General features: G+C 40.5%; 1 protein-coding gene across 2 annotated transcripts in view; it reads left to right on the top strand.

Moving 5' to 3' along the window:
* The first annotated feature begins 317 nt into the window (after nucleotides 1-317).
* LPIN2 (lipin 2) overlaps nucleotides 318-26060 on the top strand; it is an 81839-nt gene continuing 56096 nt past the window's right edge. The window contains exon 1 of one of the 2 annotated variants that reach the window (XM_053571272.1): nucleotides 318-490. Coding sequence is in view for 1 of the 2 variants with exons in the window: in XM_053571271.1 (XP_053427246.1) it covers nucleotides 25283-25387 (105 nt within the window). In the remaining variant the exon portion in view is untranslated. Of the gene's footprint in view, nucleotides 491-25152; nucleotides 25388-26060 lie in introns of those variants that run through there. The other variant, XM_053571271.1, reaches the window with a different exon arrangement.

The following is a 26060-nucleotide window of genomic DNA, read 5'->3' on the forward strand; positions in this document are numbered from 1 at the left end:
TCCCACGTGTCGTGCTGCAGGGTTGCCATGAGGCCTAGAACAAACTTTTTTTTTTTTTTTTTTTACAGTAATGCTGCCGTGGCTCCGACCATTTTTTCTCCTGAAAACCGCGGACGGGCCCTGAGAGGCCCGGGCCCCGGGGCGGCGCGCGGCCTGGAGTGAGGCGGCGAGGACGCGGCGCGCGGCCGCGAGGGGCGGGGAGCGCGCGTCACGTGGCTGGGGCGGGGCCTGAGCGCCGAGCACCGCCCGCCGCCGGCTCGGCAGCTACCGCCGCTGCCGCTGCCGCCGGTCCCATTCATGAGGGCCGCACGGCTCGGCTGCGGCCCAGGCGGCTCCCGAGACAGCGGCGGCGGCGGGATCCCGGGCCCCGCGCGCGCCCCCGGCCGGCCCCGCCCCCTCGGCCGCCCGCCCTCCCGGCGGGTCCTCGCTGCCGCCGTCCAGCCGCCGCCTGCCCTCGGCTGCCCGCGGGCCGGGAGCGGAGCCTCTGCAGGTAAGCGGGCGCCGGGCCGGGGTCCTCGCGTCCCCCCTCCGGGGCGGGTGTCGCGTGTCTGTGGGGGGGGCGACAAGGGGGTTCACCCTCGGCGGCCCCGGCCTGCGTTGCCTGAAGCCGGGACCCTCCGCGGCGGCGCGGGCTGAGCCGCCCCCTGCCCGCGCCCGGTCCCCTGTGCTCGCCTCGCCGGGACCGCGCCACGTAGACGCGGCCCCCGCCGCCGCAGGACGGTCTCACCGGGTGAGCCGGGAGCCGGCGGCGGCAGAATGTACATGGGGGGGATGTTCCTGAGGACTCTTAGCGCACTGGGGGCCGCCGTCACCGGTGGGAACGGCCACCTGGGGTCCCCCGGTGGCCCCTGGCGGGTCGCGGCGGGGGAGCGCGGCGCCTCCGTCCCGCCCGCGGCCCCGGAGGAGGGGGCGCCGGGCACGTGATCGCGGCGGGGCGTGGGGCCGGCGAGTTGCTGTTATTTCTTCCCGGCGGTCGTTTGCCGGCGCCTCCACCTTCAGGTTGGAGACGGGATTCAAGTGTGAGTAGTTCTCCCTCCTCACAAACCCTGTAGCCCTCTCTGCACATCTTAATTTGTATCGAACACCTTCAGATAGGTTGATGGTGGGAGCCTCTCTCTCAACTTAAAACGCCGGCGGATCACCATTTTCTCCACTCGCCTGAACACATTAAGACTGTTCTCATTGAAAATTCGAGATGGCATTTTGAAGGCATAATTATGCAAAACAGAACCAGAAAGATCACCCTTCTTTTCAGAAAGTACTGGAACTCTGAATACTTGGAAATGCTCTGAAGGATTACTTAACAAGCGGCCAGACTGATTTTGAATACACATTTGGGGCTTAATTTCCAAATTTTTAATTTAAATTGAAAACCAGTCTTGCCTGGTTGGCGCACCAGGCCCAGTCGAAGCTGTTTGCCCAGTAGAGAGATGCAGGGTTATTACTGTTTATTAAAACTTTGCCTGGCTAGTTTATTGACAACCCAAAGCCCGTTTTGACATACATTTTGAAATATTTACCAATTAATTTAGTAGCCCAGAATGGTTTTACATGGCTTGTGGTCTGGTAGTTTTCTTCTGGAGCTTAAGAATGAGAAGTGTGGCAGAAGATGCTGAAGGAAGCAGCAGCAAGGCTGGCAGCACAGGGCTGGGGAAGGAGACAGGTGACTTGGCCCTTGCTGGGCTGGTCTTCCTAGTGCAGCATCTTCACTGTGCCGGAAGGCAGTTCGCCTCCCCTGTGCCCAGCCAGAGTAGAAAAAGAACAGTCTAAAGCCACGTGTGAAAGCCATCCAAGGCCCAGCTTCTTCTCTGTAATTAAATGTGTAGTTGATGATGATTGGTCAGAGTCAAGTATCTCCCTTTTCAAATTTTGGTTGAGCTAGCCATAGAATGACAGGTTCAGTTTTGATGTTTGATGCGCAGTCGAAAGTCAGCAGAGACACTTTATGCTTAAAGAGGAACTGAACTGGAAGTGTCTGAAAGCCATTGACCACTATAGTAAAGCACTGTTTAGAAGCAAATAATAGCGTCAACTGGGGCTTTGTTTTCTTTATTGGTACAAGAAAGTAGCAGTAGAGGCCCTCATCACCCCACCCCCCATCCCCTGCCAAATGCATTGCAGTTTTGGTTTACTGACTAGACCTGGAATCTGTGATAGCCAAGACTCCTGTAGCTGCCTGAGTACCAAACACAGAGTTGGCTTTGGGAGAGGACTTGGTGGGATTTGTTGAATGAAGGTAGGGAGCAGCAGGCAGTTTGTCCTTACCAGTGACCTGGGAGCTAGTGGCTCTTCCTGAATGAGTTTACTCAATTTTCCTGAATGGTGAGCCTCGGAGGAATAATCCTGGTGGTGCCATGCATTAGAGGTGGTGAAAGGTTCAGTTAAGTCCATGAACATCACGGTGAACATTTTTGCAATGTTTAGTTTAAATATTAATATTTAGTTTAAATATAACCTGGTTCTGTGTCAACAGCTATTTTCAATGCTTTGTGTATGTCTTTCCTAATATTAAGCATAATAACACTTAGCTGCAAGCTTAGTCTTGTTAGGAGGTGGATTCCTGGTGAGAGGTAGTTTTGGCTATCACCCTCACGTGCTTAGCAGTTTAAGTCAGGAAGTTTTTCTTGAAGCCTAACTTAAATCTTTTCCTCTTTAATTTAAATCCTTTCCTTTTTGTTCTGAGCCCAGTGACTGTCATTGTGTGTATGTAGTGTGTGCATGTTGACTTGTGCTGTCAGTTGATAGGCAGTGGTCTGAATCCTTTATTTTGAAATTCTGTTTTTATGTCTAATTGCCTTGATTGCTAAATAAGTCATTATAGACTTGCTAAGACTTAGAGACTCACTCTTCTGATCTCTCATTTGCCTTCTTCATGATGAAACAGCTCACAAGTCGGTAGGCAGAGCCTCCAGTTAGTAGAATCCTATATAAATTATGGTCATTAAAACTTTGAAGAGTTTGAAGATATGATTGGCTGGAGCAGTAAGTTTTATGGCAATATCTTGGTAATAAGATATTTGAATAAGAACTTGTGTTGGTGGCTTTTCTAACTGGGATTAACTGGGGGTTTTGGAATTTTTGAAATTAACCTCCCCATCTGATTATTTTACCAGCAGGTTACCGCTAACACTGAACTACATGTGTAAGGTTCTGTGCTTTTCAAGACAAATGTGAGGGGAAGTAGCTCACCCTTTGTGTCCTTATGAAGGTCTAGGTGTCTTGGAGAGTTGGTGGCAACCTGTGTGGTGAGAAGATAGATGGTCACAGTCCTGTAGGGGCCAACTCTAGCCTCAGGTGTCCTCCTGTAGGCCACCCTGCTCCTCATTTCCAGGGAAGCTAAGGCCAGAGGACCAACTTCTCAGTATGTCAAGGGGGAAGAAGAAGAAAAAGACTCCATTAGGAGCAAGACAAAACTCTTAATGTGACTTTTAGGATTAAAAATTATATATATATATATATATATTTTTTTTTTTTCCTAATTTGATTGCTGACTACAGTTAGAATCTCTTTTTCCTCTTAACTCTTTCAGTCCTAAAGTTTGGGTATCTTATTTGTTAATTTTTTAAGTTGGTGTTAAAAATTGTAACCAAGAAGTCAGGCTTCTGCCTCTCTTATAATGCCTAACAAAATGGTTACAACATTAGCTCCTTTTTCCGCTTTCGTTTTTTTGATCAGTGCAAAGCCAAGGGGGTTTTTATGATTTTTAGAAATATGATCTTTTAAAATTCTTTTAAAATTATTTAGGTCAGATACATGATTTAAGAGACTATATAAATTAGATTATATAGCCTGGGGTAACAGAGTGAGACTGTCTCAAAAAAAAAAAAAAAAAAAAAAGGGGTGGGGAAGCTGATAGTATGAGAACTTTTAAAAATCTGAGCGGGGCATGGGGTGGCTCATGCCTGTAATCCTAACCCTGTGGGAGGCTAGGGCAGGAGGATCACTTGAGCTCAGGAGTTCAAGACCAGCCTGAGCAAGAGGGAGACTCGGTCTCCACTAAGAATAGAAAAATTACCTGGATGCTGTGGTGAGAGCCTGTAGACCCAGCTCCTGTGGAGGCTGAGGCAGGAGGATGGCTTGAGCCCAGGAGTATGAGGTTGCTGTGAGCTAGGGTAGGCCATAGTGCTCTAGCCTGGGGTAACAGAGTGAGACTGTCTCAAAAAAAAAAAAAAAAAAAAATTGGGGATGTGGAAGATATTTTTATAATCTTCGAATTTAGAACTTTATTACTTAGTGTTAATATTTATCAGCATTGTCACATATTTTCAACAGAAATTATTCAAATTAGGCTTTTCAACCTTTGGAGGAAAAACATTGGCTTACCCAGAAAGCACAGTTGTGATGCTTGGGTAGCCAGTGGATTGCCTTCCCAACCTTGCCTTTATCCAACTTTATGACACATTTAAGCAGTTTTGGAAGCCTTTCTCTTTGTACATAATTTTATGAACAGTAACTGAAAATTCAGTGAGTTCGCTGCCGTAATTTTATTTCATACGCTTATTTGCTCTTTGTACCAATTCCCTTGTCTTAATTGTTTGGTAATGTGTGTATTTGTGTCAACTACCTTGTTTTTTCCATTCAGGCAGAATGTAAGTAAAATTTAAGTAGTGATTTATAAATTCTAACTTTTAAATTTCCAGTTTTTGTATGTTTGTTTTTTAATTTGAGAGTGCAAAGAATTAGGTTACAGCATTTTTATTTGTTAGGTATGTTTTTTATCTTTCCTGTTCAAGAATCTAGAATGATCCATCGCACCTATTGTAGCAAATCTAAATTTCTCCTTTCAGTTCTCAGTTTAGTTGTCCCTACCATTCCCACTTCCTTCAGACATTTGATCATTTTTTTCAGTACCACTCTACTTGATTAACTTGGGCTGTAGGAGTCTAACCCTTTACATGTGCTGATACTCTTATTTCCTTGTTTGCTCTCCGTCAACTGTGGCTTTCCTCAAGCCGCTAATCAGTATTAGGGTAAATAACTTGTCTTCTCAATTTTCTCACTCCCTGTGAGTAATGCCAATTTGCCTCCTTTGCTTTTTCTGTAAATGTAAAATTATGGGGAAAGGAGTAGAGGGGAGATGTAAAGAGTATTGAATGGTGGTAAGCTAGCCTTGAAGGTCTGGCAAATTGTTTAAGAGAAAGTAGGACTTGAGGAGGGGAGGAAAGAATGTTTAAATGGCACTTTGGAGTATGGCCATAGGAGAGAGCGAGCTGTAGATTTTACAGTGAGTCTATAGAAGAAAGAGAGGATGAGATCTTCATAGGTTGATATGCAGAAGGAGCTAAGGTAGTGAGCTGAGACCCAAGAGACCGCATATGTGAGTGCTTTGGAAACTCTCTGAAGGTTTGGCGTGTTCTCCCAATCATGTTAATTTTAACTTTTTTGACCAAAAGGAGGTGTAAAGGGATATGGATTTGAAAAGTTTAAGAAACATTATTAAATATGCTATTTCAAAGAGTAGAGGTACCAGGATCCAGGTTTACAGATTATTTGGTTTGGGTGGAAATAACTAAGCTTTATTAGATGAAGAAGAGAAGGTAAAGATGGGGAAAATGCCTCCTTCAGAAACTGTAAAGTTGGAACTAGTGATTTTACTTAAAAAACATAAGCATCTGGTAGCATTAACTTTTGATGACTGATTAAATTTCTGCATTTACCTTTTCTGAAATATAATGGAAGGGATAATTGACCCAAGGATAGTGATTTAAGTATGTTTCCAAATCTGTAGTAGGATGGTTTTTTTATGAAAAGAATCACAATTGTAAACAAAAGTTGATTGGTTAATCTGGGATTGCAATCTACTGAGAAGACTTTTTAAAATATGTCTGAATAAACAAGGGAATTACAAGATGGTCGAGATAATTCTAATCTATTCACTACATTATCATGTGACATTTATTGCTCTTGGCAAGACAGATATGTCCAGCTATGCTAGATACTTGGTGTTTAACTTACTCTAAAAAGAGGTGTTTAACTTATTCTAACTGACTCAGAATGCAGAAAGCTCTTGGAAGTTATTTGGAAATAATATATTTAATATAAAACGATCTGATAATTTGATTATATGAATTTGAATTGTTATCCACTGTGTGCCAGCAAAACCATCAGAGAGTTTGTATGAATTAAAAGCTCTGAGTTGGCACTCCTTGAATTGGGTTACGGTATTTGTTCTGACAGTTGAATCTATAAACTCTGGTCTTTGTAAAGCAATATGCTTTTCTTATATAGTTTTTGTGCATATACTGTACTTGTTTTAAGATGCTATATTTGTAAACATTCAAAAACATCTACCCACATAATACATTTCTTTAAAATCCTTCAACATTTTTTTGGTGATATTATAGCGATAACATCTATTTACATATGAACTGTATAGGAATAAGAATTTAGAGAAGTATTATTTAAGAGAGTGCACTCTGTTTTATAATTTAAAATGTGTATTAAATAAATGCTTGAGAAGAAGGACTGCTCTTTCGTTGTAGGATTTTCTAACTAGCTCAAATGGCTCAAGATCACTTGCCTAGGTAGTATTGCTTGAAAGGTAGAAATTTAGAATTTTTAAGTCTTTAACATCAAGTCTATTCACTGAGATTCTTAGTCTGTAAAATGGTGCCGACATCTTCTGCTGAGGAACACTCAGCGTTTCCAGGAGGGTTTAACATTTGCCATTGAACACCTTTGGACTAGGCATTGTGCAAAGTGCTGTACAGAAATGATCTCTTTGAGTTACAACAACCCTGACTGGTAGAGATAATAGCCCTGTTTTCTATGTGAGGACACTGAAACTGAAAGATTAGCCAGAGGCCTCGCAGCCCTGTGGTGGCTGTGACCTCTTTGCATCGCCCTTGCTCCTGTGCACCGCACTGCCCAGAGACTGTAGCCATTCTTGTGCATTTATTTGATATCTCTAAATCAGTTTTAGGGTTTTGTTTTTAGGTAAAACTGATTAACTTATTCCTAATACCAGCATCTATCAACTGGTAGTAGAGGCTTCTCTCTAGAGGAGCTGTGGATTTCTCTGAATCATTTAGGTATATGCAAGGCCCATTGTGCCAGGTAGAGAAGTATCAGCCAAGAAGATAGTGGAGGTGATTTGGCCCCACCATGCCTACTCTGTGCCCTCTGGAATGAATCTGAAGTTGTGCCTGCTTTTCACAGCATGATGAGCATAGGCTGAAACAGGATCAGGTATCTAAACGTCTTACTTTTCGTACAACATACCTTCTAAACTCAAGCTAAACATCATTCCCTGGGCTCAGCCTCAGAGCAGGTGATTCTCTTTTAGGAAGGAGGAAATGTGCTTGGTTAGACTGAGGCGTGCTATGTCAATGTCTAATGTGATGCTTTCAGGAATTTTCCCTGTTTATTTTGACTGTTCCTGATTTGACTAGTAGTATATCCTAACCCCTGGGTTACATGGGACTGGGCTGGGTGTAACAGGAGCATTAAGTTAAACACTTTCAGAGTTGGATAGAGCTTCCATCCTTTTATTCTGTTCAGAAATCCTTGTCCCAGCACATTGTTGGTATCCAACTGAAACCATTCGTATAGCTGAGTATTGAGGTTTTTCTTGAACACATTTGTCTTTTGAACTAGTGCTTTCTTCACTGTATCTTTTGACTTGCTTCGTAACTACATCTGCACATAATCTCCCCTCTACTGGAGATTAAATGGTATTTTACTTAGGGTAATTGAATAAATGAAAGATACATCAACTCTGATACAGAAGATCCTTTCACTAAACAGATATAAACCTGTAGAACTGTAGGAAGTCCCAAATTAACGAGTACATTTTTGGTGTGTCATTTACTCCTTTATCTCTTTTGTAATAGGGAGATAGCAATACTTACCTGACGGGCTGATTCTGAGGACTAAATGAGCTTATGTGTTACACCAGAGTTCAGAGGGCTGCAGGCAAGGACCTTTTACTGGGCCAGAGACACCAGTGTTGAGAGAGTTAACAGGGGAAAGGGCAGAAGGTGCATTGAACAACGTTCTTCTTGCCCTGAAGGAGCTCATAGTGTTGTTCAGGGGAATTTAGTGCCTACTGTATACAGCAGAATTTTATAAAGCTGTAATTTTATAAAACAGGGAGGAATTGGGGAAGAGTACTACGTGAGTGAGAGTCAAAGGAAATATTTTGGAGAGAGCTCTGTGCTTTTTTCGACTATGATGTCAAAAAGTTTTTTTTTTAATGTCTCAGAGAAAAATAATGTTTCTTGTGTTTGCTTAAAATTTCTGTTTCTTTAGCATCTTGTCATCTTTCATGGATTTGTGTTTTTTCTCTCTTGCCTCTGACACTATTATAGTGTTTGTAGACATTTTTACATTTCCAAAAAAAGTTCCCATTTATTTTAATTTTTGTCTTTTACATTAGGCTCTTCTCAAATGCCAATATTTATTTGTTGGCTATTTGTTTATGTGTAAGAGTGAGACTAAACAGCTGATTTGAACTGCTTTGTGCATGAGGTGGACTTCAGTGCTGGTGGTCCTTAGGATGGGTAATCAAGGAATTCCAAATTTCAGTTGGTTGATTCCTTGGAGGGAAATCTGCTCAGTGTCCCGTGTGAGGTCACTGGTGCTCTGGGAGCTAAGGAGTGAGGGGGAGGGACCTCTGACCAGGCTTCCCCTAAGTCTCTGTAAGTAATGCAGCTTGCTTCCTCTTGCTGGTATTTTTTACGTCAACTCATCTGACTTGGTAAGTCAGTTAACTCTTTTTCACCCATTACTTTTCTTTTTAATGGACTTTTGTTTTTTAGAACAGTTTAGATATGTAGAAAAATTGAGACTATAGTATGGAGTTCCCAAATACCCTGCAAAATTAAGATCTTAGCCTTTAGTTTGATACATATTTGTTATAATTAATAATATATTATTATTAACCAACATGTATAATTAATTTAGGTTTCCTTTGTTTTTGCCTAGTGTCCTTTTCCCTGATCCCTTCCAGGTCACCAAGTTACATTTAGTCGTCACGTCTCCGTAGGCTCTTCTTGGTGTGGCAGCTTCTCAGACATTCCTTATCTTTAGTGACCTTGACAATGTTGAAGAATTTTAATCAGATACCTTGTAGGATGACCCATGTTAGATTTTGTCTCTTTTTCTCATGACAAGACTAGATTATGGGTTATTAGGAGGAAGACCACCAAGGTAAAAGTGCCATTCCCATCATGTTGTGTCAAGGGCACATAATGTTAATCTTGGCCTGGATCACCTGGTTGAGGTAGTGTTTGTCAGATTTCTCCACTTGAAATTAGTCCGTTTCCCCCCTCTCTTTTCTATATTCTTGGAAGTCGCTTTGCATGGCCCACCTAAAGATGGAGAGAGACCTCCCAGCCCTTAACAGTGGAATATCTGTATACATTATTTGGAATTCTGCATGGGAAATAACTGTCTTCTCCCCCACTTACTAATTTACTCAATCTTTTATGGGTATTGGAATAGACTCTTGGGTACTCATTTTGTACTTTGTCACCTTATTATATGCCCAGATTGTTCTAGCTTTGGCCACTGGGGCTCTTGCAGTTCGTTCCTGTACTCCTGTGACCTCATCACTGATGTGGAGGTTTGGTTTGCCCACTTCCTTACTTCCTGGTCCTCCATTCGTTTTTTGACTTTAAGAAACTTAACCTTTTTCATTTCCTGTTATCTCTAACCATTTTATTTGCCCTTGTGTATTCACCCCTTTTCTTCACTGTTAAATTAGTGAGTATATTAGTTTGGGAGGGCTGTGTTAATGAAGTACCACAGGTTAGGTAGCTTAAACAACAGAAGTTTATCGTCTCCCAGTTCAGGCTGAGCTCAGGGTTGTCTGCAGGGCTGGCCGCACGGCTCTCCAGGGCAGTGTCTGGTGGCTGCTGCAGTCTTTGGCGTTCCTTGGCTTGTAGATGCTCCGCCGGTCTCTTCCTCTTCAGGTCATTCTTCCTGCGTGCTGCATGTCTGTCTCTGTGTCTGCATTTCCCCTTTTTATAAGAAGGACACTACTGCTCGATTAGGGCCCAACCCTACTGACCTCATTCTAACTTGATTATCTCTGTAAAGATCTTGCGTCCAAATAAGGTCACATTCTGAGGTACTGGGGGTTAAGGCTTCAACTTAACCTTTTTGGGAGGACACAGTTCAACCCATAATAGTGAGTTTCTAGAGAGTAGAGATAAAGCATGTGGTATCCTCTGAATTTAACAGGATGTCTAGCTAGAGTAATATTTTTAAAGATGCTTTTAGTCACATCTGTCTTCAGTAAAGATCAAAAAGAAGCTCTCAGGAAGTAATTTTTAGATTACAACTGGAGATTTTTGTTCAGACTTGTGCCTGCTAAAATTTCTCCCTGGACCTGAATGTTTAATGACTTAGTATCTGAGTCGTCTCATTTTTTTACTCTTGCCTTGTTTCTAAAGTAATTTGGAGGTTGGCAAAATGACTAAAGAAAGAACAGCAGCAGTGTCTTGTGAGGAAGCAAATGCCATCTATGTCTCAGCATAGTTTTGGGAACATGCTGTCCAGGTTCTGACGCTCTGTCCCCCATGTTAATTAGACTCTATTTCTTTTTCAGATAAGAACCTTCCTGGAGTTTTTTTTTTTTTTTTTTTTTTAAACTGTCGTACATTTTCCTGTTTGGGGCTCACCAACTCCTTTACCTAATGGGGCTGCTTCTCCTGTCCTTCCTCCCTCATTTTCTGGCAGCAAGACCCCCTTTTAATAGTTGTCTCAGTCTAACTGTTGTTGTCATCCTAGTCCTCCCCCCACCCTTAGAATATAAACACTGAGGGCAGGCACCTCTTCAGCCAAGTTCACTGCTTGATCCCCAGCTCTCAGAATAGACACTGCTGTTGAACAAGTCAGTGAGCAAAACAGGCTTTATTTTTCAACATTCCAAGTGTTGCTTCACAGACTTGTCTTTGCTCTTGGACATCCTCTTCTCGTTGAAGTAGCTCAGTGTGCAGGTTAGCTTTTTATAACACAACTGGCACAGCCTTACTTGGTCTATGTTTTGCAGAACTACATAAAAATAGCCCTGACCAGAGTGAAGGGTAGCACTGACACAGCAGTGCAGTTGATGGATGACCACAGCTTCTCTCTTTATGCCCTCAAGTGTCCTTCCAGAGCCAGGAAAGGGAGGTCGCCCCTCATCACATTTCTGAAGAGTCTACTGGGGGCCGGTAGCACCTGGTAGAGTAAAGCAGGGCATATAACCTAGTTGGTGGACTAGGAACGACTCCACCATCTCCACCTCGTCTCCCCATTTCCCCAGGACTCTTCTGCACACGTGGGCAACAGGGTGCCTGGAGCTGGAAGGTGTCCCTGCTTCTTGGCCTCATGGTCACCATGTTCTGTGTAACTGACATAGGGAGACCCAGGTGCCTCCAGAGAAGAGAGTGGAGAAATGGTGAATTTGTGCTTCACAATATAGCAAGTTTACCTCTAGGGAAGCTATGGGCTGTATCCCTGAGAGCTGAAGGCAAGAGAAATTGGTGCTGTTTGAAAAACTGAATGTGTGCCATGGGGGTGAGGATTTCTCCTGGTCACTTTTATGTCATCAGCTAAGTAAGCGATGAACTGGTACTTGTTTTTGTTTCTTCTTTTGAATTGTACTTTAAGTAATCATGGGCGATCCTTCTTCTCTCTACAGGAGTCATTAAATGATGATTAATGCAGCCTGTGAGGTTGGTGAATTGTTTGTGTAGCAGAAGTCACCTTTTAGCTAAAACCGTGACATTGTGCCGATTTCACTGGGGCACACTGCAGAGTTACAGGTGTAGGCCTGGCATTCTGATGATGTCTCGGAGGCGAGTGCTGTAGTTTTGCCCTTGTTATTGTTCTTTAGGATTTCAGCTAGGTTTAGAAAAATACAAATGTCAAAAATGTGCATATTCATGAAGTGTTCACTCCCAAACCTCTTAGGCAGAAGTTTATCATTGGCTTTGGAGTTTCAAGCAAGTATAATGAATTTGGCAAGATCTTTGTAAAACGTACGCGATGCTTTTCGGGAAAGGGGTAGAGCATGGGTCTGTTCTGGGAGATACTCAGGGTGGACATAAAGTTCATGCACAATTTAAAATAGTTTAACATAGTAAATTGCGCATGAACTTTATGTCTACCCCGTACATAGGAGATATCTGATAATAAAGGTGCTGCTTAGCAAAGAGTCTTTTCTTTTCTCTAGCCTCACCAGGCCTGTTGAATTGAATGTGGCGGACATTGTAAATAATGGACAATAACACTTCTAGTAAGTCTAAAGTTCACTCATAAGTTCTGTTTACTTCAGGTTCTTCAGTTTTGCCCTTCATCACACATGTATGACAAGGAAACTCTTAGTACTTCTATCCAAACACATGCCACTGTGTAGGAATCTTATGCAGTCAAGGGTACGTTACCTACTTGAGGGGCAGGGTATGCATTGCCACGATGCTTCCTCTGGAAAACCCCTTCCTTCCTGACCTGCTTTCAGATCCTTGCATTACATCCTTTTATTCTCAGTGGTGGAAAATCTCTACCCTTCAAGGTATATTAGGTTTTTGAAATAGCCAGAGCCATTCAGAGCAACATTGGTGAATCATGCATGTCAGAGACGTGAATCATCTTGACTTTTGGATGAGGTAAGAGTTATGTGACTATACAGCAATGATGCTGATTTTTATTCTGTGTAGCACCTAAATTAAATTTAATAGTTCTTTCAGAAAGAAAGAGTATTGATGTGCTGGACAGTGGCGCATCATTGGAATCACTTTTTTGTAGCCTTCAGAGGTGATTAAAAGACAGCATTCATGTTGAACAGAGTTTCATACCCAAACTTGGAGAAGGGAAACCACTGGGGAGGCCCTTAGCTGCCTCTGGAGGCCGTGTTGGGGATGCCTGAGCGCAGTTCTGAGCAGTTGGATCCACTAGTTTTTACCTGAAGGTCATTCCTTCTAGCCCTATAGTTCTTCAGACCCATTTTAGCCTTATTTTGACTGGTTAGGGCTAGAATGTGAATTAGAGCGTACTATTTGTACAAACAGGCTGAAGAATAGAGTTCAGATGGATGGGCCTTAAGGAATGGGGAAATGATTTGGGAAGCTAAAACACAGAGATGTAAACAGCTATTGATTAAAAGGGCATTTATTTACTTTCCTGTGCCCCTCTTTAAATAGTGAGCTCCTTGATGGCAGGGATACTATCCTAACAGTCATCTGTTAGGCACTTACTATGGTGTAGGTCTGGGAACTATTCAATTTTTTTTTTTTTTTTTTTTTTACAAAAAGGAAGAAAATGAACCCTAAGCAGTTAGTAGTTTCCAGCTGCCGTGTCATGGAATCTTCGCAGCAATCCTACCTGATAGGTATTCTGACTCCTGCTCTATAAAGGAGTCCTATGAAGCTCAGGTCAAGCTGAATCTGAGAAAGGTTAAGTGCTGAGGAACCATGCAAAGTGGCAGAGCTGTCATGTAAAACTCAGCTGCCTGAACCAGAGCCCAGGTTATGTGTCCACTGGCCTGTCCCTAACATATTTCTGTGGACCCAGCCAGGATGGGCTTATAAATACATGGCCACTGCTCTCTGTCGAAACCAGTGGCGCTTTTGCCCCCAGAGGATGTTCAGAAATGACCAGATACATTTTTTTTTTTTTTACTAGAGTCTTAGTTTATTGTAAGTCTTATTTATTTACAGTACAAGTCTCCAAAAAGTCAAGGCAGTTATATTTTAAATAACATGTCAATCATATAAAACAGCAGGAACCAAAGTAGAGGACCAGATACATTTTTAATTGTCACACAGGAGTTGGTTCTCTTGGCTTCTGGTGGTTGGAGGTCTGGGATGCTACCTCCCAAAGAATTATCTGACTTCAAATGTCAGTGTGCCAAGACTGAAACCTAGGTCTAAACCATTAAAAGGTATAAATTCAAAAAAAAAAAAAGGTATAAATTCAAAGAAAAGATAAACATTTGAGGTGATACCCTGATTTGATCATTACTCATTGTGTACATGCATCAAAGTATCACTTGTACCCTCCAAATAAGTACAACTCTGTTACTATCAGCTAAAGAATACAAAACCCAAAAAGCTGTAAATCCAATCACCACCCCCATGCCTGGCCTCCATTGCCACCAAACGTCCTGCAGAAGCTTCTTCCTTTCCCAGCTGTCCTGGGAGCCTGAATGTAGGTCTGCTGCACAGATTGAAGGCCAGTTTGGCTTGTGGTTACCGCCTGTTCCCTTTACTAAATTATCTTTATAAAATTTTCCTAGCATTCTGAAAAGAGAAACAACATACACCATCTTTGTGTTTTGGGTTTGTGCTGGGCAGGCCCAAGGTTTAAAAGGCAGTAATAGTATTTGTTAAATGAGTATCTTATTCCCTTAGCAGCATCTTTGAATAGTAGGCATGCATTTAGGTACCTTTTGTACTACATTTTAAAGCAGTGGTTCTCAACCTTCCTAATGCCGCGACCCTTTAATACAGTTCTTGTGGGTTGCGACCCGCAGGTTGAGAACCACTGTTTTAAAGTTGATGTATGGTAGAAGGCTAGATTAACTGGGAAGTAATTGAACTTTCCAGTACCTGCACATTCTCGTCTTTTAAATAGTTTGGTTTTGAATCAGGTTTTTTTTTTTTTTTTTGCTTGGAGTCCACATACTAGCCCACATGCGAGGAGTACCAGCAGATCCCTCAAACCCAAACTGCACATGGTTGTGTTGGTATACACGCATGCTGCTGATTTGTGCACTTTCTGTACAGAAGGTACATTCCAGAACTTAGTTTGGTTCTTAGAAGTGAGACTGGTATATTTTCTAAGGTTGCTTCTAGATGTTCAGAAGCTTAGTCTAGGAATTTAAGTTGCGATCAGAAGTGGATTTGTTTGGTCCCATGTAATGTTTTGACTGAAGGAAGAAGCTCTCAGTTGTGCATAGGTAGACACAGAAACGGACAGCTACATGTAATGTTTTGTTAAGTCATTGCTATAGAATCACTGTTGTTCCTGGTAAAAACTAAGATGTAGGAAATAATTGCTTTCTATTTTGTAGAGTTAAGCACTGAGAAAAGTTTAGTTTTTGCACTGTCAGATTGTTTCACTTAGAAGGTTACAGAGAAATTTTCCAGAAATTCATTTTTTAGATAAGGAAATTGAGGGCGAGTCATACTTGCTCAAATGACCTCGCAAGCTAGTGACAGAGTAGGAAAAGAAAATGATGACGTTTATTGCCAAGAATAAGTCTGTTATCGTGCCTTTGGGTCATCCTGACATTGCTTCCGAGTTTGAGTTAGGGTTTCATTGTGTAATTTTCTCATTGTGGTAAAACACCTTTAAGACTTGCCATTTTAAGCATTTTTAAGTGATTTAATGGTGTTAATTACATTTACAATGTTGTTCAGCTATCTCCACTACTCCCCCCAATTTTTTCATGACCTCAAACAGAAACTCTAAAACCATGAAGCAGTAATTCCCATTGCCATACTCCCAATCCTGATGACCTCTGCTGTACTTCTGTTTATGAATTTGCCTATTCTAGATATTTCATGTAAGTGGGATCGTGTATTTGCCCTTTCTCCCCTGGCTTTGTTTTCTATGTCTTCAGGGGTTGTCCCTGTTACAGAATGTACAGAACGTCACTGACGTTTATGGCTGAGTAAACATCAGTTTACTGTCCGTTATGTGGACATAGTATGTTGTGTTCATTCATCTGTTGGTGGACATTTGTATTTCAGCATTTTGGCTGTTGTGAGTAATGCTGCCATGAACATTGGTATATGAGCATTTGAGCCCCTGTGTTCAGATCTTTTGTGTATATACCAAGGAGCGGAATTGCTAGTAATTCCATATGTAATTAATTCTATGTTTAGCTTTTTGAGGAACGGCCAAACTGTTTTCCACAGTGGTGATACTATTTTATATTCTAACCCAGGGTTTTGATTTCTATACGTTCTTTCTACTTCATTTTCCGTTTTTCTTTTAATTGTAGCCATCCTAGTGAGTATGACGTGATATCTCATTGTGGTTTTGATTTATTTCCCTCATCATTGATAGCATTGAGCATCTTTTGTACTTGGTGGCTATTTGTATATCTTCTTTGAAGAGATGCTTATTCACATCTTTGGGTTTTAACTAAATTGTTTGTCTTTCTGTTGTTGAGTTGTGGGAATTCTTTACATGTTCTTTGTATTTTAAACCCTTACTAGATATATGGTTTGCCTATATTTTCTTCTATTTCTGTACTTCTTTTCTCTTTCTTCATAATGTCCTTTGATGAAAAAAAGTATTTACATTTGATAAATCCAATTTTTCTACTTTGTTTTGTTACTTATGTTTTTGACTTCATATCTAAGAGTCATTTGCCAATTCCAAGATCATGAAGATCTACTCCCGTGTTTTCTTCTAAGATTTTTATGGTTCTAGGTCATTGATCCATTTTGAGTTAATTTTTTATATGTGGTATGAAATAGGGGTTCAGCTTTATTCCTTTGTATGTAGAGGTCCAGTTGTCACACAACATCTGTCAAAGAGACTATTCTTTCCTCTCATGGAATGGATTTGACACTTTTGTCAAAAATCAGTTGGTCATAAATGTCTGGGTTTATTTCTGGACTCTCAGTTTTATATCTGTCTTTATGCGTGTACCACACTGGAACTGGATTGATGACTGTAACTTAAAGTTTTAAAATTAGTTTTCCAACTTTGTTATTTTTCAGTATTGTTTTGGCTAGTCAGGATCCCTTGTAACTAACTCCATATGAATTTGAGGCTTTGGGAATTTTGATAGAGATTGCATGGAATTTGTAGATAACGTTAGGTAATATTGACATCTTAACAATACTGAGTTTTTCCATCCTTGAACACGGATGTCTTTCTGTTTACTGAAGTCATCTTTAATTTCTTTCAGCATTATTTTATAATTTTAATTGTACAAGTTTTTACCTTATTGGTTAAGTTTATTTCTAGATATTTTATTTTAGATTCACTGCATGATGTTTGAGATTTTTTAAAATACTTAACACGTTAGATCTGGGTTTCAGTTTAAGTAATAAATTCAAGGTCACTATGGAAGACATCGTGAGCTCTTAACTGGTTGAACTAGGATGTGTATTACATATCCTCTCTGAGCCTCAGTTTCTTTGTCTAATTGCAATCAGTGTAACCTGGCTTATTGTACCCTCAATGAATCTCCAACAATAAAAAAAAAAAAAAAGTATAAGGATAAAGCAAACTGTTTTTCATGGAAGTTGTGTAGATCAGAGCTAATAAATGCAAAGGACTTACTCCAGGGTATGGCTCAGAATAAGTACTAGATAAATAGTGGTTGGTTGCCAGGATGATATTTCCTTATATGACATGGATATAAGTACTTACATATATATGGTTTATTATATAAATTCTCATGAGCATTTAGCTTAGATTAACTTTGCTTACTCCTTTTCATGTTCAGTAGCTTTGTGATTAAAGTATACATTAAAAACTTGAATAAAATTAATTTGTTTTGAAGGCTAATGATTTTTACACAAAGTAATGTCTTATTCCTCAGCAAGCCTTTTTATAAAGCACATTGAGTCTGGAAGAAAAATAAATTGTAATAAAACATCACACTTGCATTTCAGTGGTGCGGTTGTCCTCAGAAGGAGGGGAGCATTCCTCCTGGTGTTGCTGCTTTTACTAATGCCTCTTGGTGTTTTAGATCCTCTCTGTGTCCTGACCCTGACATTGTAAAGTTAGATTTTAGACATTACAGGCATTTAGCTTCTAAGACTAGCAAAGATGACTTAACTTTGATACTCAGTGTGTTATTTGAGGCTTTACCTTCACCAGAGAATTAGTTTTTCCATCTGAAATTGCATGTCTGTGATATAGCTATTGTCATGTGTAAAACTGGGCATTAGTACTGCAATTTTTCTCTTATACATGTTACTTGAACTGTATTTTTTAATTTTTTAATTTTGAGACAGAGCCGCAAGCTGTTGCCCTGGGTAGAGTGCTGTGGCATCACAGCTCACAGCAACCTCCAACTCCTGGGCTCAAGCAATTCTCCTGCCTCAGCCTCCCAAGTAACTGGGCTATTTTTTGGTTGCCGCCGGCATTGTTGTTTGGTGGGCCCGGGCTGGATTCAAACCCGCCAGCTCAGGTGTATGTGGCTGGTGCCTTAGCCGCTTGAGCCACAGGTGCTGAGCCTGAGCTTTATTTATTTATTTATTTATTTATTTATTTATTTATTTATTTATTTTTGAGACAGAGTCTCACTATACCACCCTCGGGAGAGTGCTGTGGTATCACAGCTCACAGCAACCTCAAACTCTTGGGCTTACACGATTCTTTTGCCTCAGCCTCCCAAGTAGCTGGGACTGCAGGTGCCACCACAATGCCCAGCTATTTTTTTGGTTGTAGTTGTCATTGTTGTTCGGCAGGCCTGGGCTGGATTTGAACCCGCCAGCTCCAGTGTATGTGACTGGCGCCCTAGCTGCTGAGCTGCAGGCACCGAGCCAACTCGGAATTTTTAGATTGAAGTTGGCAGATTTAACTTCTGAAGACTATTTAAGAATTCTGATTACTTTTGTTCTTTTTTATTTATTATTATTAAATCATAGCTGTGTACATTAATGCAATCATGGGGCACCATATGCTGGTTTTATAAACAGTTTGACACATTTTCATCACACTGGTTAACATAGCCTTCCTGGCATTTTCTTAGTTATTGCATTAAGACATTTATATTCTACATTTACTAAGTTTCACATGTACCCTTGTAAACTGTACCATGGGTGTAATCCCACTAATCACCCTCCCTCCCCTCCCTATCCCTTTTCCCCATATTCTTAGGTTATAACCACAGAAGAGATCTGGGACTGAAACTGATTACTTTCATTTTAATTTAAATTTCACCAGTTAAAGTCCTTACTTTGTAACAGACTTAAATGTAGTGTTAGAATTTTCTAAACTTTGTAAAAGGAAATTCTTTAAGTCATCGTTCTCATAGCAAATTACATTATTATTTTTTGCTGTTCATTATTTCCTGAAGAACACAAATAAACCTATATACAAGAATATGAAATGTTGCACATTCTGAGGTTGAGAAGCATGGATGTTTGAAAAAGTAGAAATTGAGACAGCTGACTACAGAAACAAAGAAGGCCCAGAGGTGAAAAATTTATACTGTTGCCCATCTCTTCCCAGCAGCATTCATGATGACTTCTTATTAAAATGAAAACCCTGACTACGTGGGTGATACTTTCTTAAAGCCTACTAATGTGATAGAGAGCAAACTGTTAATGAAACATCAAAAGATGGTTAAATGCAGAGGCTCCAGAGTCCTGGCGTTTCCACTTGCCAGAGGTGAGACTGAGCAGCTTCTCGCAGTTGGTGACAGTTACGTGGATACCGTGTCAGTTGTCTGTTGATGTCCTTCGTGTACTTATCTCTTGAGATCCTAGGGTGTGTATTATTTGTATGAACTTTATATGTGATAGAATTATTACATTCTCCCCAAGAAACTACACATCCAGGCGATTGTTGCCAAGTTTCTGGTTTCTAAGTTCAGTACTTCAGTCAGTATCCCAAGAGCCATCCGTTTCTCTAGATGGACGAAGTTGGCAGGAAGGAGAGTACCAACTAATTAAAAGTATTTTTATCATACAAATTTTTATGGAATTGTTTAAAAGAGGTGAAAGAAAGTTATTGCAACAAAATTAAAACAACAGTCACCGATTTTTCAAGTTCAGAAAATCTTGAATTGGAAATGTTGTGGAGAGCCAGCTGTTGAAGGGAATATTCCTCTGAAGAGTCAAGAACCGTATGACCAACTGATCTCATGATTTGTGATAATTTTATTTTTATGTTTTTAAAGTGAGAAAGGGTCTCGCTGTGTTGCTCAGGTTTGTCTCCAACTCCTGGGCTTAAATGATGTTCTTGCCCCTGTCTTCCAAGTACCTGGGACTACGGGCGTGCTACCAGTGCAGGGCTCCAATTTGTGGTAATTTCACGTACGTTTTCTTTGGATTGTGTTAATGATATAACCAACGCTTGCCCCTTTCATTTATTATTCGTTGCAGTTTTCTGTGGCAAGTTCTAAGCCGTCTCAGTTTTTGATGTGGAGTTGCAGGGACCCGACGCTGCTTCCTCCAGCACCTTCGTTTGGCTTCACTCATACTGTGATGCGGGGCGGAGGGGTCGTCTTTAGTTGTGAATTTGTACCAAATTATTTTTTTCTGAAAAGATTAAAGCACTACACTTTTAAGATTATTTTTACTATTTAAAAATTTGACAATAATGAGATCTGTATTTTCAATAGGATTTGAGTTTGGGTGGTGCCCATAACTCTGTGTGGGGCACCAGTCACAATACACCCAGGCTGGTGGGTTCGAACCCGGCCTGGGCCTGCTAAACAACAATGACAACTACAACAGTAACAAAAAAATAGCTGGGTGTTGTGGCAGGAGCCTGGAGGCAAGAGAATCGCTTAAGCCCAAGAGTTTGAGGTTGCTATGAGCTGCGACGCCACTATACTCTACCGAGGGTGACATAGTGAGACACTTCTCAAAAAAAAAGGATTTGAGTTTGAGTAAAATGGGGTGACATAGTTCTAGTATAGAAAATTAGTTTATACTTAGGGTGTCATCCCTTTACATCACTGTGCAAACCATTATCAGAGATAAAAATGAGAGAAGAAAAAGACAAACATCTAAACAAATTATTATGTAATTAACAGCTCCCTTCTTTCCCTACTCCCCCCATCCTGTGAACAGCCAAGATCTCAGGAGTTTTCCACTTCTTTTGGCATTACTTTGCTGACAGCTTTGTCCAAATGTTGTGATACAAGCCAGGGCATAATTGTGATCCTTCATTTGGTCTGTTTAGCTCTACTCTCTTAATCCTAGATAGGTGGGTCATTGCAAAAGTTTCCACACAGAAAATCAAGAACCATAAAATCCACACTGATGGAAACAAATGAAGCCATCCCAGCAACACCTATAAGCCAAGTAAGTTGAAACTTGTAGGGGCGAATCAGAAAGGACATTGGTCACTGTCAACCATGTTTCTTGGAAGTGAAATAATGCGCTATAACACAGTCCATCTCAAAACTTCCATAGTGACCCTCGTATGTACATTTGGATGCTACAGCCAGGTGACGTGTAGTATTGTCTCTCTACTCTGAAAATATTGGGCGAAAATTTGACCTAGAACAGTGATTCTCAACCTTCCTGATGCCGCGTGGTCCTTAGTACAGTTCCTGTGGGTCAAGACCCACAGGTTGAGAACTGCTGACCTAGAACATCAGTGTCAGAAGGGTTAGACCTCTGTGGTTGTTTAGTTCCATATTCCTTAAACTGTGATGTTCTAAGCCTTACAGTAAAAGTGACACATTAACCCTTGAACTTGAGAGAGGAAAACTTTAGCCAGTTTTTTTTTTCTTTATATGGTAACATTTAAATCAGAGCAGAATATAAAATGCATGATTTTTAGAGATAAGTCTTCAAAAGAAGTTTTTCTTTGGCAAAGTCTCTTTAAGCTAGGCCCCTGACCTCAGGAGACCCTTCTTGTTTTTCTCCTTTGTTCCTGGAAAGATCTATTTGGATTTAATTATTCATTTGAATTTCAGTAGAATAACCACTAGCTATCCTATTTAGAGTTTGGGATTGTGTGAGTGTATCATGACACGCTGGAACTTGAACAAACTGTATAACCATTATCCAATAAGTAGTTAATCAACAAGCTTTTTTAAAAACCTGAGAGTGCCAGTAAGCAGAGTTTTGAATAAAACCTATCAGTCCCTTTCAGGTTGTTTTCACAGTTTAAACAGCATATTTTAAGTAATTCCACGCAGGGAAAGAAACACTTCCTGTGCTTTAGAGTAGATGATAAGAGAACCATTTGGCTTTAAATTTAACCAAATTTGTTGGGGAGAGGAGGCTTTGGTCCTTTTACATGTGGGTCCTTTTGTCATGAGTGGACTTTAACATGCAACAATGCCCTTGAGTTAAGTCCTTTACTATATAATAGTTAGGGTGGATGTTATGAAATTCTTTGTAACTGAGGCTTTAAAAATATTTTTATCTTTTTTTTTTTTTTTTTTTACTGATCAAAGATTATTTTTTTCCAATCTTCTTGGTAATTCAAGAGAAAGGCTTTGCATTTCCACAGTATGGCCACTGGAGGGAGCGCTATGATTTTCATGTTTGATAGTAAAATAAAACAGCTGTGGCAACATAAAGGCATTTCTGTTGAGCCAGTTTAGTGCAACTTCACATAAGCAAAAATTTCAGGTTAGGAAGTTTTTTGTTTTGTTTTGTTTTTTTGAGGCAGAGTCTCCGTATGTCGCCCTGGCTAGAGTGCCGAAGTGTCACAACTCACAGCAATTTCAAACTCTTGGGCTTAAGCAATTCTCTTGCTTCAGCCTCCCCAGGCTTCAGCCAAGCCTTGGCTTCTCCTTCCATTTTTTCCCCTCTACTGATAGCACCTCAATATTAGGTTTTTATTCCTACTGCAGGTGGCCACCACAAGGCCCGGCTATTTTTTATTGGAGTTGTCATTGCTGTTTAGCTGGCCCGGGCCGTGTTTGAAGCCGCCACCCTTGGTGTATGTGGCTGGCTCTGTAACCACTGGGCTACGGGCGCTGAACCTCAGGCTAGGAAGTTTTAAATAAATCCTTATACTTTCTTTAAAAGTCCTTTATACCTAGTCTGAGGGGTTTTTAAAGATCATTGAAGATGCTACGCAAAAGTAGTTTTTCTTAGCATTTAGCTGTTTACCCTATAGAGAAAAAAGTATGACATTACTGCAGCATTTTCCTTTGAAAATTATAGGGATGATTAACCACTGTTGGTTGTGATTTTAACATTATTGACTAAGACGAAAATGCTGCCCTGCAGGTGGGTGAGCTAGACTCAGATCATTGAGTGCCAGCCTTGGGGGTTAGGATGATCCCCAGGTTGCCATACGAGGAAGCTGTAGGTGTGTGCCTGGTGTCAACATGTGTGTTTAGAAGATGAGCTCACTTCTGACGGGTTCATGGTGTGTGCTCCCTTGCAGTCAGAACATTCTGTGACTCATCGATCAAAACCGTGAAACCAAACCATAGCTAGCAGGAAACCCACATGGCTGGCCTGGGAGCTGCTTGTTGTGTAAGAGAGATTGGAGGCGAATGAACGCTGCTGCAGAGTTCTACCCAGTGCCCTCTGCCCTGCTGGGTCTAAACCACGCTTCACTTGTTAGGCCTTTTCTCTTGTTCTTGTCAACCTTTCTCCCTTCCCCTAGTACATTCTCTCTTGTCCCTCTTTAGTGAAAAAAGCGCTGAGCTAGAAATTAGGAGGTGGCTTGTTCTGGCACGTTCACCAACCAAGTGGGTAACTTTGGGTTTAATTGCCTGACCTTTTTTGGGCCTCAGATTCTTTACATCTAAAGTGGATAAGGTCTTTTTTCTTTTTTCTTTCTCCTTTCCATCTACCCTCCTATGTACAGTTTTCCCCTTCTGCTATCTGCCTGCACATTTTCTCATCTCTTCCACGTTTTTTTTTCCTCCACCCCATTGACTCTTCCTTTTTTCCCTTAATCTACTTAGGTTTCTCCTTTTCTCATGCTTCCTTACTGGCCTTTTCTTTTCTCCTGAGCCTTGGCTTCTCCTTCCATTTGTTCCCCCTACTGATAGCACCTCAATATTAGGTTTTTATTCCTACCATCTTGGCATCCATTCTTGATGCCAAGAATCTGGAACTGCAGCAAGTCATGGAAAAGAGATGTAAATCTTTATGCATTGCATTATTTAGATCGTGTAAATTTGTGTAAGTGATACACTGAATTAGATTACACGAGCAACTGTGGGTGCTTTGGTGCGTTCCAGGCTTATATTTCTATCTTGTAGGCTGGACGGCAAGCAGGGAAACATATTGAATGCAAGATAAGTTTTCTCATTTCTAATTTTGATGAAATTTGTTTTTAATTCTGCCACTTACCATTTTTTACTATATGAACCTTGGTGGTATATTGGTGTAATAAACATACCAAACCCCAATTACTTGGTCAAATGTGAAGAAATTTTGTCATTTTGAAGTTTAGATGTAGAGAAAATGTTTAATAATGTGAAGACCATTAAATGTGTATGGATCATCTAGTGCCTTGTTGATGAGTTAACTGAATATTTCTAGGGACACCTGACTGACCATGTAGCCTTCAGCTCTGCCTTAGGTGGAACATTGCCTGTGTGTCCTCCCCAATGCTCTGTAGTCTCAGGGTTGTCTCAGGGCCCTAAAGACATGGGAGCCACATGTGTAGTTTTGAATTTTGTAGCAATCAGAATTTTTTTTAAGTTTACAAAAAAGACGAGGTAAAAAATAATTGTAATACCTTATTTAACTTGTATATCAAATATCATTTCAACATGTAATAGGTATAAAACATTATGAGATTATTTCATTGTTTTTTCATTCTTAGTCTTCAAAATCCAGTGTGTATTTTATAACTTAGCACATTGAGATTGGTACTAGCCTGATTGCAAATGCTCCGTAGCCACCTATTACTTTTGGTAATGGACAGCACAGTCCTCCACAATGCTTTGAAAAAGATAGTGTGTTTTAATTTAAAAATCTATTTTATACATGCGTATTAAATATGTTTTATGTTTTTAGCAAAATTCAATTAAAGTTACTATATATTGACTTAGAGCTGGCAAGGAAATACTAGGAATGTTTGAACATTGTTGTATTACCATACTCTTGAAATCAAATTGCTTGTTATTCACAGTGCTGAGTGGAGTATCTCCCAGAATTGTGAAAATATTTGGGGTCATGCCAGTATGACAAAGTAAAAAATGTTGAGTAGTTGGGCTCTATAAAGTGTATATGAACTGGCTGACTTTGGGAAGCTCAAAAATGCTCAGAAAACATAATTAAACTATTTCCCTTCTCATGGTTAGTTGACATAAGGTTACTTCTCTGTGTATACCTGTTCTTATTTGTAAAGACATGGATGTGATTGGGTTAGGAATCATTAACTCAATCCCTGTCCCGTGTGGTGGCAGCTGCAGTGGCGTCATGTGATAGGGCAGGTCTTGGTACCTATCAGTGTAAACACAGGGCACAGCCATCCCAGGCCCTGCTTATCTCCTTTGGAGAGTGGGGGTTGAGGCCTTTTGAGCAAATCTCATTGGTAAAGTCGCATATGCATGGTTTTTTTTTTTTTTTTTTTTTAAAGAACTATTTCCTTTCAGTTTTAACCATATCACTGTGTCTCCAAACAGTCTACACACAGTTTGTCAGAAGAGCAGCTTTCTGTTTTGATGATACCTGCATCTTCCGGAAAGACATGCTTGATAAGCTAGTTCAGTGTTAAGATGTTTTACCTGGAAGATGGTAGTGAAGACAAGGAGAAGGTTCCTGAAGGCTCATTAAGTAAAACTCAAGATGTTTACCATGACAAGGCCTTTCATGGTATCCTGGTGAGTTACATCTGTCATTGTGCTCATCCCCTGGCCTGCTAAATCTGGATGCTGCTGAGAGAAGAGCACCCACCAAAAGAAAGTGGCTAATGCCTTTAACTTGGAAGATGTGCATTTGGTTGACTTTTGTTGTGTGGAACAAAGATCTTTGGCCACCCTACACCATTTTTCTACCTTTTTCTATGTGTTGTTATTTAAGAAATAGGTTTCTGTGTTAAAAAAAAAAAAAAAGAAAGAAATTGCTGCTTTTAAATTAGAATTTTTAAAAACTAGCGTTTACATTTGGTTTCACAGTCTCTGCGCATCTAAGATTAGTAGTTGAGGTATACAAAGCATTTAAAATCTTTATGGTTTTTATTTTGGTCCCAGCCATAATTTTTTGAAAGATAAACTAGTATTTTGAAACTGGCATTTTGTTCTGATACCTGATAGAGTGACTGTAGCCACTTTCCTTGTGATTATGAACCAAACGTATATATATATAAAGCAGGGAAAATATACTTTTCTGATTTTTTAAAATCTAGAGTTTTCTCTCTTGTTGCAAGATAGGAAATAGTACAAATTATGTAAGCTCAGTGTAAATTCCAGAAGTCTGCATTAAGAAAACAAAATCAGGAGTTTTAAGGACATTGTAATTTAACTCTACCTATGGAACGTTTTTCCTTTTTTTTTT

Source organism: Nycticebus coucang, chromosome 19 (genome assembly GCF_027406575.1).
Source record: "Nycticebus coucang isolate mNycCou1 chromosome 19, mNycCou1.pri, whole genome shotgun sequence".
In the NCBI taxonomy this organism is placed as follows: Eukaryota; Metazoa; Chordata; class Mammalia; order Primates; family Lorisidae; genus Nycticebus; species Nycticebus coucang.